This window comes from Canis lupus, chromosome 18, assembly GCF_011100685.1.
Source record: "Canis lupus familiaris isolate Mischka breed German Shepherd chromosome 18, alternate assembly UU_Cfam_GSD_1.0, whole genome shotgun sequence".
Lineage (NCBI taxonomy): Eukaryota > Metazoa > Chordata > Mammalia > Carnivora > Canidae > Canis > Canis lupus.
In genome coordinates, this window is record NC_049239.1 from 38,876,777 (window position 1) to 38,890,061 (window position 13,285).

Below are 13,285 nucleotides of genomic sequence, written 5' to 3' on the forward strand. Positions count from 1 at the left end.
CTTAAAGTCTGACCTATAGGTTACCCTATACATCAATACTTAATAATTCTGTATTGCATACTTGAAAGTTGCCAGGAGGGTAGATCTTACAAGATCACAAGAAAAAAAAATTCAACTATGCTTGGTAATGGATATTAACTAGACTTACTGTGATGATCATTTTACAATGTGTACAAATATCGAATCATGATGTTAGACACCTAAAACTAACGTTTTCTGTCAACTATACCACAATAATAAAAAAAAAAAAATAGACCAAAACAAAGAAAAAACAAACCCCAAAACCATGGGATTTAGAATCCAACAAATCTGGTCAAAGTCTGACTTTTGCCACTGTATGTAACCAAATGCAAGTTACTTAACTGCTCTTAGATTTCATTTCTTCATTTGTAAGATGAAGATAATAAAAAGTTGTAGTAAATATTAAACAATAATGTGTATAAAGCCTTTAGCACAAAGGTTGGTCCCAAATATTTGCTATTACTATATATGTTCATGTCATTCCCCTCTTATGGGGTTGATAGGAAGATTAAATGTCAATATATTAAAAAAATTCAACATCTCAGAAATAGTAAGCACCTAAATACTAGCTATTATTGCCATCATTACAGAACAGACCTGAAATTGATAAACTTTTGTCTCTACACTGTGGCCTAGTCCAAGCCACCATCTCTTGCTTAGAATCTTGCAGCTCCTTCTAACCAGTCATCTTGTCCTTTACCCTCCATACTATTATTCTCTATAGCTAGTGACCTGGTCACTTTACTGCTTAAAACTCTTTGCTCTTAGGATAGTTTATCACAAGTGCCTTGGGAATAAGGATGTGTGGTCACTGCAACATCTCTTATCACCAGCGTAGGACCTAGCATACAGCAAATACAGGTAGCTTTTTTTTATTATTAAGGTTCTTTATTCATTTTCATAAAATCTTTGCCCTAAAAAGTAACAGTAAAAAATATACCAAGATAAAAGCACGGACTTCCATCTAGTTACTACACTCATTTTTCTGTTTAATTCCTACATTGCTTGAGTTTACTTTTAATTCCAGTTAGTTAACAGTTATATCAATTTCAGGTGTACAACAGTGATTTGACACTTTCATACATCATCCACTGCTCATCATGAGTGTGCTCCTTAATTCCCATCACCTATTTCACTCATCCCCACACACATGGATTTTTTTTTTTTTTTAAGATTTATTTATTCATGAGAGACACAGGCAGAGAGAGAAGCAGGCTCCATGCAGGGAGCCCAATGCAGGACTCAATCCCAGGACTCCAGGATCATGCCCTGGGCTGAAGGTAGATGCTCAGCTGCTAAGCCACCCAGGCATCCCTACATGAAGCTTTTTACTCATTCTTTTCCTTGAATCCCTTTGTATCTCATGGGTTCTATATGGATAGTAGGTATTAAGGCTTCAGACATACAGAAAAACTAGTATCTCTTGTTCAGAGAAGTCTGTGTGTCACAGGCACTACCGGCTTCAAGGGACATGTCTCCCTGGGCCTGTGACAAAGTAGTCTCTAAGCACTTCATGTGAATTCTGCAAGGTTCATTCCTAAAGGTCCTCATGTCTAAAACAGGCCTGGGACCAAAGAGGCAGTAAGTACCCAGAGGGACTACTACTACTAGGTTTTCTTCAACCAGAGGATAGACATATGCACCACTTGTCAGTTGGGCTGGATATGATAGCTGAGAAGAGTGCTCACACAGCTAAACATAGATTATATACACATATATGAAGAAGAGAGGTACCTGGTGTTTGATACAATAATATAGTAATAGTCTATATGCCCACAGTGTTCTAAGTACAATTATAGTATCTCATTTAATCTTCATAATGACCCTTGGGGGCACCTGGGTGGCTCAGTCAGTTGGGTGTCTGCCTTCAGCTCAGGTCACAATCCTGGAGTCCCAGGATCAAGCCTCACATTAGGCTCACCACTTCATGGGGACTCTGCTTCTCCCTCTGCCCCTCACCTCGCTTGTGTTCTCTCAAATGCATGGATAAAATCTTAAAAAGACCCTACTGGGCAGCCCCGGTGGTGTAGCGGTTTAGCGCCGCCTGCAGCCGAGGGCATGATCCCGGAGACCTGGGATCAAGTCCCACGTCGGGCTCCCTGCATGGAGCCTGCTTCTCCCTCTGCCTGTGTCTCTGCCTCTCTCTCTCTCTCTCTCTCTCTGTCTATGAATAAATAAATAAAATCTTTAAAAAAAAAAGACCCTACTGGTAGGTATTATTATTCCCATGTTACATATGATGAAAGACACCAAAAGCTTAAGAAATTTGTCCGAGGTCTCCCAGCTAAGTAGCAGAATAAGGACTTGAACTCAGGCAGTCTATCTCCATGGCGTGAGTTTACTGCTTAGTTTTTTTATATATATTATCATTCTGAATCATCTCAAAAACCTATGAGCTAGATTTGAGACATTAACCCTAACAAAGAGAAAATAATGGATTAAAGATAGAGGCACTTGAATGAGACATTATTAGCACATCTTTGTCTCCTATAAAATCCATGCATTCCATTGCAGAGGCACATGCTTTAAGTGGATCAGAGAAAGAAATGTATATTACAAATAGGTGTCAAAGAGATGTATCAACAATCCAAGATTTGAAACAACATCCCTGAGTCTTAAAGCCCATCGTAGAGCCCAGGAAGTGATCCAAGACCCAGAGATGAGCTAGAAGAGCTGAGTGCTCCCCCTTGACCTCTTCTAATCCACAACTTGTAGTGCCCCCAAAAGGGTACATCTCCTTCATGTCAGAGACAGCCTCCATCCTTAGCCTAGCCCTACTCTGAGTCAAGCTCTATTAGGATAGGTTGAGGCCACTCAGGCAAGTTAAGAGCTTGTACTCATGGGATCAGCAACTAAGCCAACAAAACATAAAAATATTCCATCTTGGGATCCCTGGGTGGCACAGCGGTTTAGCGCCTGCCTTTGGCCCAGGGCGCGATCCTGGAGACCCAGGATCAAATCCCACGTTGGGTTCCCGGTGCATGGAGCCTGCTTCTCTGTGTCTCTGCCTCTCTCTCTCTCTGGGACTATCATAAAATAAATAAATAAATAAATAAATTCCATCTTGATCTTTTGTCTTTTAGGTCAGGCTGACCAACTCACATACCAGCCAGCAAATAATCTTCATTTAAGTTTTAACTTCACTTTAATGAATCTATTTTTTCCCCTTCTTACACTTGACTCACTGCTCTTTCCCTGCACATATCTACTTCGTTGGCCACACACTATGCACCAGGTCAGTGAAATAGAGGTAGGCTCTTCACCTCCTAAGAAAGGTTTGGAATTTATATGGCTACCTATTCTTTAGTTATTTAGCTAATACGTATGGTTCCACAGAAGTCTTGTTAGTATCTTTCCCCCTGAATGTAAGAACGTAAAAATTAGTGCTGTCATCACCCCAACTGACATGCTAATGTTGTCCAGTATTTTCATTCCAGTCTATATCCCTCTCTCAATTGCATACTGCTCTAAGGTAATGCTTTCTTTTAACCAACATTTGCCAGTCTTTGTTTAGTGTCCTTCCTTGAATCTGGTTTGTCATTTGAGATCATTTTCCTTCTGCCTCAAGAACATCCTGTAGATTTTTCCTTTTTTGAGTGGCAAACCTTGCCTTTGTCAGAAAATGTTCTTAGTTAGCCCTCTTTCTTTAAAAAGTTTCACTAAGTGTCAATTTCCATGATAAGAGTTTTGTTCTCAGCAGGATAAATGGTAAGGATTCTGGCTTTTACCATTGATGCTGAGAAGTTACCAATCTGGGCTATTTTCTACAGATAGTTTGTTTTCACTCTAGTTGCTCAAGATTTTAAGTTTTCTGCATTTCACCCTGTCTCTAGGAATGAGTTGCTTTTTAAAATCTTGCTTGGAATTCATTGCGATTGCTAAATCTGAGGTCTCGTGACTTTCACCAAATCTGAAAATTTGATCAGCCATCCTATCTTTGGATATTGCCTCTTCCTTCCCACTGTTACTTCCTGGAGTTTCACATAATGTGCATTAAATTCTACTCTCTTGTCCCAACCTCAACAACATTGCTGTCTTCCATTCTTCCTTCTTTCCTTCTGTGGAATTCATTCTGGATAATTTGTTGAGAACAATCTTCTAATTCACTAGCAGCCCTTCAACTTCTCCAACCTATTCTTTCTGAGTTTTTAGTTTGACTTTTTCCTAATTGAAAACGGCTTTGTTCAAATCTGGATTGCTGTCCTATTTTCAAACTTGTTTTAGTTTATAATCAAAATGTTATTTCATTACAATCTGTGTGACAATGCCAACATCTGAAGTATTTAAAGATCAGCTTCTGTGTCTTTTGGTCCATCCTTTTCACTCATGGGGCCTTATTTGTGTATCATCATTTTGAAGCAGGACTGCTCATTTACCTTAGGAGTTTCTCTATGGGAACTGCAGCATTACAGGGATTGCATCTGCTTCTGGAAGTCACCTGGAGGCATAACTAAATACCACTTTAAATTCTCCACTTACAACTGTTTTGGACCACACAGGCAGTGTACAAAAACTTGGTACTGAAAACCCACAGAGGACCATCTTGTGGTTATGAATTCTAAGGGAAAATACTGTACTTCTTTTTCCTTCCATCTAGAACCTTGGTTGAGACAACTAAGCTCCTTGCTGCTCCCTTCTATACAGTTCATTTCTTGTTCACCTTGACACTGAGGGTATTCCAAGCCTTACCTGGAGTCACCTGCAAAACTTACTTCCCCACACACTGTAGAGTCACTAAAATAGATGCTTAAAGTTTGCTGAGCTTGGCAAAAACTCTGGGGAAAAGCAAGCTTTTAGCAATTGCTTAGTTCTTAGGATTCCAGTTTTCACTTCATTCTGAAGATCTGTAGATTCCTTATTTTTATGCTTGTTCATCAATGTGTTCATAAGTATTATTTATAAATGCATTCACCCAGCATCTTGTTTCTGCTGAAATGACAGTTCAGATGATCCACCACAATGCCAACAGAAGCCTGAACTAGTCCCAACTATATGTAGTACACTCTGCCCACCCTGGAGTCTGACAGAATTAGGTTGTAAAAAGATCCAGAGCCCAAAGTTTGCAAAAGACCAATGCTAGCCTTGCCTTAAAAGTGAAGGGAAAAAGGTGTGAAGAGCAGAGTAAGTGCCTGACATGATTTCACCATGGATGACCCAGATTTTGTTTCCCTCAGGCGCAACCACCTTAGGGCATTCAGACTATGCCCATTAGCACCTGAGTTTGCTGCAGAAAGACAGTAAGATAATATTCCCTTCTGTATCCTCACTGGAAGTGGAAGAACCGGTCCTTTTCAACAACAGAGATGCATATGGAGAGAAATGGAGAACTTTTTCCTTAGCTAAAAATAAAGCATCATGCTTACAATAATGCTTATGGCTCTTACAATTTCTACTAACAAGTATAAATTATAGCTCTTGACTCAAAACAGTTGTGGATAACTCGTCCTGGTCACTTCTAATGCAGAAAGACCAAAACAATTGTTCTCATGCTTTCCCTACCTCACTTCCTCCAGCTTTCTCTCCATCCGTGTCTGCCTCTAAATTCCGGGTGGGTCATCTGAAGACCCATCTGTCTCACACTGTCAGACAACGGCAAAGTCAGGAAGTCAGTCTTTTTTGTGAAAAAGACATTCCCTCCTATAAGGTCTTTTCTCTTTTGTGCTTTCTTGAGGTAGGCCATTTCTCAGGAGGGATTTGTTTCCAGACACACCTCCTCGGCTTTGGCCAATGGAGCCCCATGCTCCCCAGTTCGGGTACCCATTGTAGCCAGAAGTGACCTGTTGGTCAAAGTCAACAATTCCAGAAGATCCTCTCTGCACTACTGGGTCCCATATCAAGGACTAGCTTCACCTCTCAGCCACCTGGATGTTATCTACAGGGGATGATTTGTAAGAAGTCTCTCCTACCTATATACCAGCCTATCACTATTACCTCAAAATTCAACAGTAAGCACTTCATTCCTTTGAAATCAAGTTTTTTCTATGAATTCTCCCTTACTGTGATTATCATCACACCCACCACGAAACTAGTAACAGTGCCAGTGGAGTTGGAGCCAGTCATCCTAGATTTCAGGTTGAGGATCGAACCTTAAGCAAGTCATTAACTACATCAGGATCTCAACCTTCAATGAACCGACCACAGATGTCAGAATAACCTACGTGACTTATCAAGATTTCAGTCGCCTCTATTCAATCAGCTTTTGGAAATGGGACATAGGAATCTGCGTTTTTCAAGCTTCCCAGGTAATTTTTTTTTGCACTTGTTCAGATCCAGAAGGTGAAGTCTAATTGGTCTACTAAGTCTATCCATGAAAATACCAAGATGAATCTCTACTATCCTATACTTCAGATAGACAGACAAAATTGAGGGATCCCTGGGTGGTTCGGCAGTTTAGCGCCTGCCTTCGGCCCAGGGTGTGATCCTGCAGTCCCAGGATCAAGTCCCACATCGGGATCCCTGCACGGAGCCTGCTTCTCCCTCTATGTCTCTGCCTCTCTGTCTCTCATGAATAAATAAGTAAAATCTTAAAAAAAAGGGGGGGGAGGGGGAGAAGAAGAAAGACAAGACAAAATTGAGAAAGGCTGGTTGGTCCTTAGCTCTTCCTGGAAAAGGTATTTCCAGTTTGTAACCAAGTTTGTAACTATAGAGTTACAAGAAAGACAAGACAAAATTGAGAAAGGCTGGTTGGTCCTTAGCTCTTCCTGGAAGAGGTATTTCCAGTTTGTAACTATAGAGTTCAGCAAGAAAGAACAAGTGGTCAAGTGAAGTCGTAACTTTCAGCTGTCAGAAAGTATGTCACAGCAGGACCCATTATGGCTAGCTATTTCACGAACATGTTCACAAAACTTCACCGAGACAGAAAAGTGATGGAGCATCATCTATAACCACTTCCAGAAAACAACTCAGGCTCTAAAGGATCAAGGAGTACATTGAAAAATCTTGACAAAATCCACAGGATCCCTAAAGTTGGTGTTAGCAAGAGATACCAATACACTTCAAAAGCATTACTAAGTCCGTGTCAAGACACTTGAGAGATATAGGGACTTTACAAATCATTCTGTTTAACACCTCATTTTAGGTACAGAGAGGAAAAATGTTTTTAAAAGACCATAAATCAGGGTGGCTGGCTGGCTCAGTCGGTAGAGTAAGCAAGTCTTGATCTTGGGGTCAGGAGTTTTAAGCCCCATGTTGGGTATAGAGCTTAAAAATAAATAAAAGACCACAGATCTTAGTCACATAGGATTCTCACAGGTTGTAAAGAGAAAGTGTCCATTTCATTCTCTAACCCTAACATCCACAACATAGAAGATGCTCAGTAGATATTTAATGATATGAAACAAACGGACCGACCCAGGAAGAGGGGAGAAAAGGAAGATTTGTTTATAGCTCAATGTCAGTGGATATAAAGAATGTAACAGAAATAAAGGCTATTCACCAGTAATCTGGCTTTTCCCCAGTGATAGAAAACCATCTCAAGTGAAGCTACCAAACCTCTTTGGAAAGTAAACTGATAGCTTTTTGGCTCTGTGCTTCATCCTTCTAGTCCAAAACTACAACTGTCAGACATAAGCTTTAAAAGGGATCAGCTACCGTGCTTAGATTTCCTGGTCTCACTAGCTCAAGAAAGTTTTCATACCCAAGACCTAGTTTAACAAAATTGAGACATGACCATCATCAGAAGCTATAGATTTTTAATCTAAAGATTGGGCATACAGCAAGCATTTTACATAAATTCTCAAGTTTTTTTAATTATATAACAGGAAATAGGGGCCCCAGAAAAATAAGTCTCTTTCCATAGGTCTTAATCCTTGGCCTCCGCAGTAAAAAACGTTCCCTAGCAACCCAACAAGTGGTTGCTGCCCACCCACATATTTGGTAGGACACAAAAGCAGCTATAGGTCTGTCCCTTATTAGAGGATTGCCAATAGCCTGAAAAGCAACACTATGACCCAGTATTCAGTACTTATATACATGAGCCTTTTAATTCCACATTTTCATGTTTATTAGGAGAGCATTTGGAGTTGGTAGCTTCTAACCTTCTGGTCATAAATGCTAAATGTTCAAGAGGGCCAGCTTCTAACCTTCTGGTCATAAATGCTAAATGTTCAAGAGGGCCATGTATTGCAATGGGCTTTGTTCAACATTCGTTGGGTCAAATATTGCAAAAGAATTCCAGTGACTAAGAATGTCATCAATTCCTTATACTTTAGTTTCCTATCTCTAAGTTAGCAACAAGCTTCCCATACTCGGCCACATTTAATTTTTAAGAATCTTCAGAGGAAAAATGTTTCATATGTAATTAAAAAGAGTGTTGCTTCGTAAGAGTTGGGATTGAGCTCACAATAAATCCATCCCGGTACAACCCCCTTCTGGCTGCTCTGGAGAGAAGGACACGGATACACATGAGGAAGTAACCAAGATGAAAGGAGGGAAAAGATACAGCTTAAAGTGAAGAAATGACACAGACCCCCCACATACACACTTTAAAAACTTTATTTATATAAAAAACTCATTTGTTTTTAAAAGCATTAACAAGAGAGAAAGAAAAAACAGGAAAGGTATGGAGCAGAAGACATGCCCCTTAGTAGTATTCGGTGGGGAAGTGGGATTTTTGGTTCTCTGGAATTGAATGTTTAGTGTTTTTATAAACAAAAAAGAAAAAAAATAGTTAAAGGTCCCCAAAAGCCCATGGCTGTTCTATTACCCACACCCCACCAAGAAAAAGAGCACCAGGAAAAGAGCAGAAGAGGACAAGAGAAACCAAGAGTGGAGCCAGGTCCAGATGGGGGCAATTTCCCCTGTGCAGTATGTTTTTAGAGTCAAAGAGGGGGAAAGGCTCCTTTTTGCCAGAAAAGGAGTGGGAAGATATGGGGGAGAGGGTAAATAAGGGATTTTAATGCATAGGGAAAGGGAAGGGGATGGTGGGTTGTGCACTTTTCTCCTACCCCGTAGCCTCAATATCAGGGGAGGGGGAGAGAGAAGGATAAAGATTTCCAGTTGCATTGAACAGAGCTTTTAGATTAAGGGGAGGAGTAAAAGGCAAATAAGGAAAAGGGTTTAAAAAAAAAAAAAAAAAGTCAACCAGCACAGCAGCTGATTCCTCTAGCCCAACCCACTAATAAACACTAAACTGAAAGGAGGAGGTACTGGGGGGTGGGGGAAAGGGGGTCTGGGAGGGAGGGCAGAGATGCAACTTCCCTCCAGCCCCTTCAGAGATGATGGTGATAAAATTCTGGGCAGCTAAGTAATAAGAGTCGCACCACTCACTCCTCCCATATTTTGAGATTCATCAGAACAGGATTTTTGCAAAATCCCAACCATACTATTGAGCAAAAGCTGAATGGCTGAAATCAGAGGCTCTACCAACTCCCAATGGAGAATCTGAGGTTCTCTAGGTCACCTCTCCTTTCTGCTAGTTAGGGCCAATAGTGGGTAAGAAAGCAACAAAATATAATTTGCAAAATCATGAAAATGAGAGCGCAGAGGCAAAGAAAGGCACATGGAAGGGAAGGAGGAGATGGACCCCAGGCCAAAGGCACAATGAAGAGGCAAATCCAGGGGTGATCTCCACCTTTTATGGGTAAAGGGGGCAGGAGTATGTACATCAAGTCCTTTTGTCAGCCAACCAATCCAGGGGAGAGGCAGGGGAAGGGCAGGGCTATCAGGGTAGAAAAAGGAGACGTAAGGGCAGGGGGAAGCCAGCTTCAAAGCTTCCTGCCAGTTTCAGACTAACTGATTCATGTACATTCCTACTAGCTCCTCCTAGAGCTTCTTCTCCTCCCCAGAAGACATCTTTCTGCTCCTTCTCACCCAAGTCTTCCTTGACACATTCTCCTCTTTCTACAGCCTCTTGCAAATGGCCCGGCCAAGTCAGCAGACATTATCACAGGATGGGAGAGGAAGATTAAGGACAGCCTCAATAAGGGGCAATGGCAGCAGCCCAGGGTTGGCATGAGGCTTGGAGAAGAGATGGAGTCTGTAGGTCCATGATGGTCCCTGCCCTGGAGATGAGGAGAGCAAGGTTTCTTAATCTCAGTTCTAGGAGACCTTCACTTACTCAAAGGCCTTTGCCAGGTGGAATGTGCTAATGTTGCCAGCCTTCTTTGATTCAAAAATAGTCATCAGGGAAAAGGGAAGAACTCACACTTCCCATTCTCCAAAAAAATAAAAGTCCCTTCCCCACCAGGAAAAAAAAAAAATCTGGATTAAGAATCATCAGTTTATCAGAGTGCTGGACACTGCATATACAGCATGTAACTTCCAATTCTTCCCATGGCTTCCAGTGAGGACTCCCATTCTCTCCCTCCCTCCATACAAGGCCAAGAGTTCCAGGGAGAACTGGCAAAAAGAGCTAATCTGCAGCAGTTTCTCGAGATACGCATATAACTGAGTCAGGCTTCTTGGGAGCGGAGGGGATCTGGAGAGGGGAAGAGGGACAATTAAGCTTCACTGGAAGAAGTTAGGAGTTGGTGGAAAGAAGGCGGCCACTTAGGGCTGTAAGGGCAGGAGGCAGCCTGGCAGTTGGCACAATAGTCCAGCGAAGAAAGGGAAAAATCATCAGTCCATTTCACCACCAAAAAATAAAAGTACATATATTATAAGCCCAGATGTAGCGGAGATAGTGGTGCTAAATCTTCTGCTGTAGGGAAAAAAGAGAAAGAAATGTTAATAGGGTTGGGAATGAGGAGAACCAAAAGACAGCTGAGCAAATCTGAAGGGAGGAAAGTAGCACATAATGGAGAATCAGATCACCAGAGGCATGGCCCAGCCTCATAAGAGGCAATAATCACAGAAGCAGCACCCCCAAGCTCCACGTGGCTGAGACTAGGGTCTCTGGCCTGATCAGATCAGCATGATTGGCAAACTGCTGGCACACAGGGGTCTCCTTCCTCAAAGACCATCTTGGGGGTTGCTGGAGGACATACCATGGAGGGGTTAGACACTTGGTCCCCCTCATCATCCAAAACCAACACATCCAACTCTTCCTCCAGAGATTCCTGCCCCTCGTCCTGCTGTGAACACATGCAATTTGTTAGTATGAGAATAAGGAAATAGAAACCTTGTGAGTGTGTGCCAGATCTAAGAAAAAATCCCAACTGGTCAACTCAAACGAAACAAGAGATAGTAAGAAAAGGGCAAGATATTCGAGAAAAGGCAGGAACAGGAAGAAAGTAATGTATGAGAATAGATAAATTAGCATTAGTCACATGAGTAACACATTTATGGTCTTCCTTCCCCTAACCTAACCTAACCATTGCAGATTTCTGACCCAAGAAATCCCAACATGAGTCAAAACTCCTACTTTACCTGAAAATCCTACCAGAAAAGGATACTCTTTCACTAGGTACTTTTTTCCTATTTCACAAAACATGCAGCTTTCAAAAAAGAACTAGCCTTAGAAGGACAACAGTATATAAACGAGAACTTACCATCAGGGGTGTTCCCTTCAATGGCTCCATTTCACCTAGATCTCCGGATCGATCCAGTGTTCTGTTGTGGTCCCCTCTCTCATTCAGTGTGGAATAGTTGTTATCTAGAGGAAGAAAAGTACAAGAAACAGGATATTCCCTCTGGTGTACAATATGTATTAAGCAGAGAGGTGTGAATTAGGCACCCCTGTTGGGAAGTGAACTTTGTCAAATGCTCCAAAAAGGCATTAAGGTCTGGTCCTTGACTTAAGGTCCCGGACTTAAAAAGAACTTGTAGGACACATGATAATAAAGCTAAACAGAAGCGAGCTGTCTATAAATGGTAGTATTGGAATTAAGAGGAGAGAGAGTGAGGTGAACTGCCAACGGTCAGGAAGGACCTAACAAAGGAGACAGGACTTAGTTAAGCCTTAGGGATGAAGAAAATTTAGCAAAGCAAAGAGGAAAGGCATTCCAGTTAGGAGGTATTACCTGAGCAAAACCAAAAAAGTATAAAGAGACAAAATAGCAAATTAGACCAGGGATGGCTGAAACAGAGTACAAGGGAGAAAGAGGGAGAGGGAGCCTGGGGCCAGCCAGTGAAAGGCTTTAACGGTTTAAGGACCCACACTTGATTCTGTAGTAAGTGGGGGTGGGAGTGGGGGGTGGAGAATGAAGATTTTTTTTTTAACCTCTGAGTAGGTAGGAATGTGGAAGAAAGTAGGTGGATCAAGTTTCACTAACTCTCCTCACATCCTCACAAATGGAAATGTCCAGCCAATCAATGCTCTTTCAGGATGGTAAATGGTGAAGGTGCTAGAAAAAAAAAAAACTTCAAGGCCAGGCAGTTCTCATCTCAGTGAAAAATCACTCCATATCCTCAGGCAGGAATTAATCACCTACCTAAAGATTTTGTGTTTGATCCCATACTGCTCATCTGAATTTCTTCCCGATCAGGTTTCTTATCTATACGAAGTCAGAAAGTTATCCAGGTCAAAAACCAACTCTTCAAACTCTATGCTCATCATAAAAATGCTCTCTGGTCGGTCCTCCCTCCCTCTCGTCAAATTTTTACTGAGTACCCACCATGTGCCAGATAGTAGACAAAGCCCTCATGGAACTGAAAGAGATCCCTTTCCAAAGGACTCCTAACATAAGAAATCATTCACTCTAAGCCAGCAATTGTCAAATTATTTGGTCTCCAGACCCCTTTACACTCTTAAAAATTAAGATCCAAAAAGCATCCATTGGTGTCGGTCATATGTATTACCATTTGTACTGGAAATTTTAGATATTTATTTCACTTAAAAGTAACAACTATGGGCAGCCTGGGTGGCTCAGCAGTTTAGCGCCGCCTTCGTCTCTGGGCGTGATCCTAGAGTCCCAGGATCCCGTCCCGCATCCGGCTCCCTGCGTGTAGCCTGCTTCTCCCTCTGCCTGTGTCTCTGCCTCTCTCTCTCTGTCTCTCATGAGTAAATAAATAAAATTAAAAAAAAAAAAAAAAAGTAACAATTACCTATTCCATGTTAACTTTTAAACACTTAAAAAGCACGGGTTTTTTTTAAATAACATTTTTGCACATCTCTTTAAGGTTTGGCTTAATAGAAAATAGCTGGATTCTCATATCAGCTTTTGCATTCAATCTGTTGTGATGTAATTTTAGTTGAGGTTTATAAGAAAATCCAACTTCCAGATAAAATGTTAGAACAAGGAGAATTTTAATAATCTTTTCAGATAACTGGATATTCTTTGATAGTATCCTAACACTCAACAAGTACAGCTCCTCTAAGGTTAGCAACTATATGGAATCTGAATCCAAATGAACGATCTCTTCATACTTTGTTAAATTAAAAGAC

General features: G+C 41.3%; 1 protein-coding gene across 12 annotated transcripts in view; it reads right to left on the reverse strand.

The window, feature by feature from the left end:
* Positions 1-7,695: 7,695 nt before the first annotated feature.
* Positions 7,696-13,285, reverse strand: part of CTNND1 (catenin delta 1) — a 54,023-nt gene continuing 48,433 nt past the window's right edge. For 6 of the 12 annotated variants that reach the window (XM_038563214.1, XM_038563203.1, XM_038563213.1 and 3 more), the window contains 4 exons: positions 12,333-12,395; positions 11,451-11,554; positions 10,947-11,033; positions 7,696-10,660 (listed from right to left, as the gene is read on the reverse strand). In XM_038563214.1, coding sequence (XP_038419142.1) covers positions 10,649-10,660; positions 10,947-11,033; positions 11,451-11,554; positions 12,333-12,395 — 266 coding nt within the window. In that variant the 3' untranslated portion in view covers positions 7,696-10,648. The remainder of the gene's footprint in view (positions 10,661-10,946; positions 11,034-11,450; positions 11,555-12,332; positions 12,396-13,285) is intronic. The other 6 variants (XM_038563206.1, XM_038563207.1, XM_038563209.1 and 3 more) reach the window with 5 other exon arrangements.